The sequence below is a fragment of the Octopus bimaculoides genome, chromosome 27 (assembly GCF_001194135.2).
Source record: "Octopus bimaculoides isolate UCB-OBI-ISO-001 chromosome 27, ASM119413v2, whole genome shotgun sequence".
NCBI lineage: Eukaryota > Metazoa > Mollusca > Cephalopoda > Octopoda > Octopodidae > Octopus > Octopus bimaculoides.
Window position 1 is genome coordinate 8,334,868 of NC_069007.1, and position 5,641 is coordinate 8,340,508.

The 5,641-nt window shown below is 37.4% G+C and overlaps 1 protein-coding gene across 1 annotated transcript in view; it reads right to left on the reverse strand.

Moving 5' to 3' along the window:
- Window positions 1–562: 562 nt before the first annotated feature.
- Window positions 563–5,641, reverse strand: part of LOC106876113 (uncharacterized) — a 172,970-nt gene continuing 167,891 nt past the window's right edge. The window contains exons 2-4 of the mRNA XM_052977293.1: window positions 5,298–5,525; window positions 4,756–5,121; window positions 563–771 (exon numbers count right to left, since the gene is read on the reverse strand). Of these exons, the coding sequence (XP_052833253.1) occupies window positions 578–771; window positions 4,756–5,121; window positions 5,298–5,525 (788 nt within the window). The 3' untranslated portion in view covers window positions 563–577. The remainder of the gene's footprint in view (window positions 772–4,755; window positions 5,122–5,297; window positions 5,526–5,641) is intronic.

The following is a 5,641-nucleotide window of genomic DNA, read 5'->3' on the forward strand; positions in this document are numbered from 1 at the left end:
ATAATAATAATAAAAATAATACATACATATATACATGCATACATACATACATACATACTTATTCAGGGACCTTTTGAGCGGGATGGGCTACTCGACCTGAAGAAAATTTTAACTGGGCCCCACCTGTGAGGTCATGCGCTGTTTATCTTGATATGAGATCACCATGTCGTGCACATATGGTTGTGATGCATGTACCTGGTGTACCCTTATCAGACGGGTAGTCATGATGGGTATAATGGGCTTCGCATATTTTACCCCAGTGTCACTTTGATGGCATGCACTGCTCTCTCATACATACATACATACATACATACATATGCTCATTGCAAATATAATTTTATAATCTGTAAGTGGAACAGTAAAAATATGCAAGACTTTTCTCAAATTGAAAATGTGACATTCTAACAATGGGGTTTTGTACCTTAGTTAGAAGCCAGATCCTTCCTCTGGGGAAGAATGCAAATAATTAAAAGTGGAAGAAAACATACATACACACACATGTACATACATACACAAACACATGCACACACTCACATGCAATACATACATACACATATACACACATCCAACAACAGCATTATAAGTCAATAGTTAACTCACTTGCATTGAATGGTAACTTAGTTGTCTGTGAGAGAATGGAATGGTTAAAGGAAACATGGCTAAGGTGAGGAGTGTTCACTTGGTCAATTTTCCATTTCTTGTACCCAGAGCTGATGCAGTTTAGATTTCCATCATAAAGATAGGACAGATTATTATTGGCAAATGTCTCTACTGTGAACAAACAACAAATAAAAAAATGATTAGGTATACCGATAGGCAAATAAAACTATAAAAAGGTAAACAGAAAAATGAATAAGCCAGTTCACACACACACACACGTTTTTATCCAAAATGGAGACGAACACCATTCCTCCATGTGATCAATTTGAAAAATTGTTCAGATATTAAGATATTTTTTTGACATGAAACCAATTGTAGCCTTAATACGCAAATAAAGAATCTCCAATCACAAATGTGGCGTTGAGCATGCATTCTCATAGTTCAACATTTATGTATGTGTGTGTATATATATCATCATCATCATCATCGTTTAACGTCCGCTTTCCATGCTAGCATGGGTTGGACGATTTGACTGAGGACTGGTGAAACCAGATGGCTACACCAGTTCCAATCTGATTTGGCAGAGTTTCTACAGCTGGATGTCCTTCCTAACGCCAACCACTCAGAGAGTGTAGTGGGTGCTTTTACGTGTCACCCGCACGAAGGCCAGTCAGGTGGTACTGGCAACGGCCACGCTCAAAATGGTGTATTTTATGTGCCACCGGCACAAGAGCCAGTCCAGGAGCACTGGCAACGATCTCGCTCGAAAATCCTTACATATGTCATGGGCACAAGTGCCAGAAAGGCTACGCTGGGCACAGGTGCCATCCCGATTTCGCTTTCGCTTGCTCCAATAAGTCTTCGCAAGCTGAGTTTCGTGTCCAATGAAGGAGACAACGTTGGCATAGGTGCCAGTCGTCGAATTTAGTTCAATTTTGATTTCACTTGCCTCAAAAAGTCTTCGCAAGCGGAGTTTAGTGTCCAATGAAGGAAAGGTACGCATATATATATATAATCTAATTAGAAGTTGTAGTTGTGTTAACCTCATGAAGGGCTGGTTTCATCCAAGGAAATACTGGTTCAATACTTGGTATTTTGGGGGAATGAATTTTCTTAACATAATAGGTATATATGAAAAACATAGTTTATATCCATTTAAAAAAAGAAAAAAAATGGAGACTATGAAGTTGATAATCGTTTACTATTAACAGCAAATTGGACATCTTCACTTACAGCTGTTTCTATGAATTCTCAATAAACATTAAATTTACATTTATGTGACATGAGCACGAGATCATCAGAGGGGAAAAAGATGTACCTTTGGATATTATATGTGTACTTGTATATCTTGGAATCATGTGGTTGGGAAGCAAGAATAATTACCATGCTTAAAGGAAAATAAAAATAAAAAATATTGGGGTTGAATCATTTGACTAAATGTTCATCAAGGCAGTACCCCAGCATGGCCACAGTCTAATGTCTGAAACAAGTAAAAAAAGAAGATACACACACTGACGCACACATAGTCTTAAATTAAAAACCACAAATCTTGCAATTATAGCTACCTAGGGTTTCCTGATCAAAATAATATGAGGCTGAGTAAAAAGTAAGCAACCTTTTGAAACATGAAATTCATCACAATATATTTTAACAATGTGGAAATTTAATTCATTAAAGTAAGTACCATTACAATCAATACATTTTTGCCAATGAGTTACAAATTTGTTTATTCTGGTAACATAAAAATCTGGAGTTCTGGAACTGATGTACTCTTTGAATGCATTTTCAGCATCGATTTGATATTTGAATTCCTTCTCTTGCAGGAAACCATCAAGGTGCTTGAAAAAGTGGTAGTCGGTGGGAGAAAAGTCTGGGGAATAAGCTGGGTGGGGAAGAACTTTGTAGCCAAGTTCCCACAACTTCTGGAGTGTCATTAGGGAAACGTGTGGTCAAGCATTGTCATGAAGAATGATTGGTCCTCTTCTGTTGACCAGTCTGGGATGGAGGAGTAGCAGTTTTTCATTCATTTTCGCAATTTCATGGCAATATGTTTCTGCAGTAATGGCTTTTCCGGGTTTTAAAAAGTTATAGTGGATGAGTCCAACAGTACACCACCAAACAGTCACCATGACCTTCTTTTTGAAGAGCTCAGGTTTAGGGAAGGTATTCGGTGCTTCATTTTGGTCCAGAGCTCGTTTTTCATCATTGTACAGAATCCACGTTTCATCGCAAGTTACAATAGGGTTGAGAAATAGATCTATCTGGTTACAGAGAAGTGATGAGCAAATTTCATATCTGCGCATTTTCTGATTTTCATTCAAATCGTGTGGAACCCATTTGTCGAGCTTTTCTGATTTTCCGATCGCATGCAAATGGTTGCAGGCAGTTTTCTGGCTAACTTGAAGTTCTTTTGCCAGTTCTCAAGTGGTTTTATGTGAACCTTTCTCAGTGATGGTCTTTAATTGACTGTCATCGATGACAGATTGGGCATCCACTATGCTCATGATCTTCAAGGCTCAGATCTCCTCTGCAAAATCTTTTAAACCATTTTCGAGCTGACCACTCACTGGTCATTTCCTCACCAAACGTTTCGTTGATATCGTGAGCAGTTTCAGCTGCTTTATGTCCTTTTTTGAAGTTGAATAGCAAAATTGCCCAAATATCGTGCTCTGACAGTTCCATTTCAGAAGAAATATCAATATTAATTTATTGATGCATTTGAGCAAGTCTATGACTATTATCAGACAATTTCAAAAAAAATATTTTTAAAAAATTCAAAACACTGCAAAAATCCAGTGCAAATTCGTCATGGTTCAAAATGTTGCTTACTTTTTAATCAACCTGATAACTTATTCCTCCATTTATCTCTTCTTTAAATGTTATCCGCTCAAAAGACAACTGACAAATGGTCTTGCTTCCAGCTTGATAAATGGTGAAATAAATCATTATTTTGACCTGAAAACCCTGGGTAGCTATAATTTGTGATTTTTAATTTAAGATTATCTTTTACTCTCTTAATTAACTGAGTGTTTTTCTACTTGTTGAAGCATTATTACATTATATATATATATTGTTATATTTTTCATTCCAGATGCCATTATATTAAACATTTGTGAAGAGTAACCATGCCACGCATAAAAAATTCAGCAAAGCTGTCAGATTTTCAAAGAGGTCGTATTATTGGGCAACCTGAGGCTGGTCTTAGCCAGCGAAAAATTGCTGAAAATCTTCAAATTCCTCTTGCTATTGTTAATAGAATTATAGTGCAATTCAAAAACCAAGAGAAAGAATCAACAGATTCTTGTCCTGGCTGACCTGGGCTCTCAGAAAGGAAGCTTCACTGTTTGAAGAGAATTGTGGAAAATGAACCTCGTTCGAAGGCTTCTGACATTGCAAAACAGTTAGAAGTTAGTCTAAGAATGTGTGTTACATATCTGCATAAGCTTGGGAATTATGGATGAGCAGTTAGAAGAAAACCTCTCCTTCAGTCAAATAATATTAAATAAAAGATTCTGAAAATTTACGGTATCTATTTACTTCCTGCCTGTCTGTGTATAATATGTATATATAGATAGATAGATTCAGATGAATATGGTACTTGAGTTGAGGCACCAGAACTTAGTACAGTATTATCCATACAATTTCAAAATAAGGTGATTAAAATCAAAATAAGCAACAATGATATTCAGAGGTAATGTAGTACGGTCATACTGCATACATACATTCAAACACATACATTCAAACGATACATTCAAACGATCATACTGCATTACCTCTGGATATCATTGTTGCTTATTTTGATTCATCATCATCATCATCATCATCATCATCATTTAACGTCCGCTTTCCATGCTAGCATGGGTTGGACGATTTGACTGAGGACTGGTGAACCGGATGGCTGCACCAGGCTCCAATCTGATTTGGCAGAGTTTCTACAGCTGGATGCCCTTCCTAACACCAACCACTCAGAGAGTGTAGTGGGTGCTTGTGTGTGTGTGTGTGTGTGTATAGTTGAAGTTTATAGAAAAACAAAAGATGAAGACAGGTGTATGAACAACAAACTGGTGTATTAGCTTGACACTCAGGAAAATGAAGAAGTCTTTTATGTTTCGAGCCTATGCTCTTCAGCAGAAAAGAATACGAGAAACATGTTACCTTCATAAGAAATCCAAAACCGAAACAGATGCACTTTGTTGCTAACCTGCATTAAGGTCACACTACCACAAGCGAGAAAATATCTGGATTGAAAACTCTGTTTGTTTCTACAAATAATTTCATTGGTGAAGTTGTGGCCTTCACATGATCTCTCAGTGACTATCTTTAAGCCAGCTGTACAAGCGCCTTTTGATGGTTCCTGCAGCATGACATCATGAAGACGCAGTATAATGAAAGAGCCCTGAGGAACATTGATTTTCCATTGGCAAGCACCAATGATAGACATAGAAGGATATTTCTCATTCTGGATGAATCCTTCTGGTTTCGAGAGTTCCCTGTTCCTGCAAGATTTCGTTATTTGGTTTTCTGAAAATACAAGGAAAGAAAAAATAAGACCACAGCATATTAATAAATAATCATTTCTCTCCCTCCCTCTTTATTTCTCACACTCTCTTGGTCTTTCTCTCTCTCTCTCTTTTTATTTCTTTCTCTCTTCCCTCTCTCTGTATTTGGAATTAGTGAAATGTAAAGATCATTCTAACCTTTGACACAAGTATAAGTGACTTTTAGCCGTGTGTTGGGGCAAATGCTATCTAGCTGACATGCTTTCCGTCCCATGCAGCTGATTCGGAAGTTTTGAAACCATCGCTTCTGAAAATCGCTGTTTGTAGCACTTTCAGCATTGTAGAAAAGGATGATGGACCCCTCATCACATTCCAGGGTCTTTGATGATTGAAGGCACACATTTTGCAAACAGAAATTCCAGGTATCTGCAACGAAATGATGATAGTAGTAGTAGTAGTAGTAGTAGTAGTAGTAGTAGGAGTAGTAGTAGTAGTAGTAGTAGGAGTAGTAGTAGTAGGAGTAGTAGTAGTGGTGGTGGTGG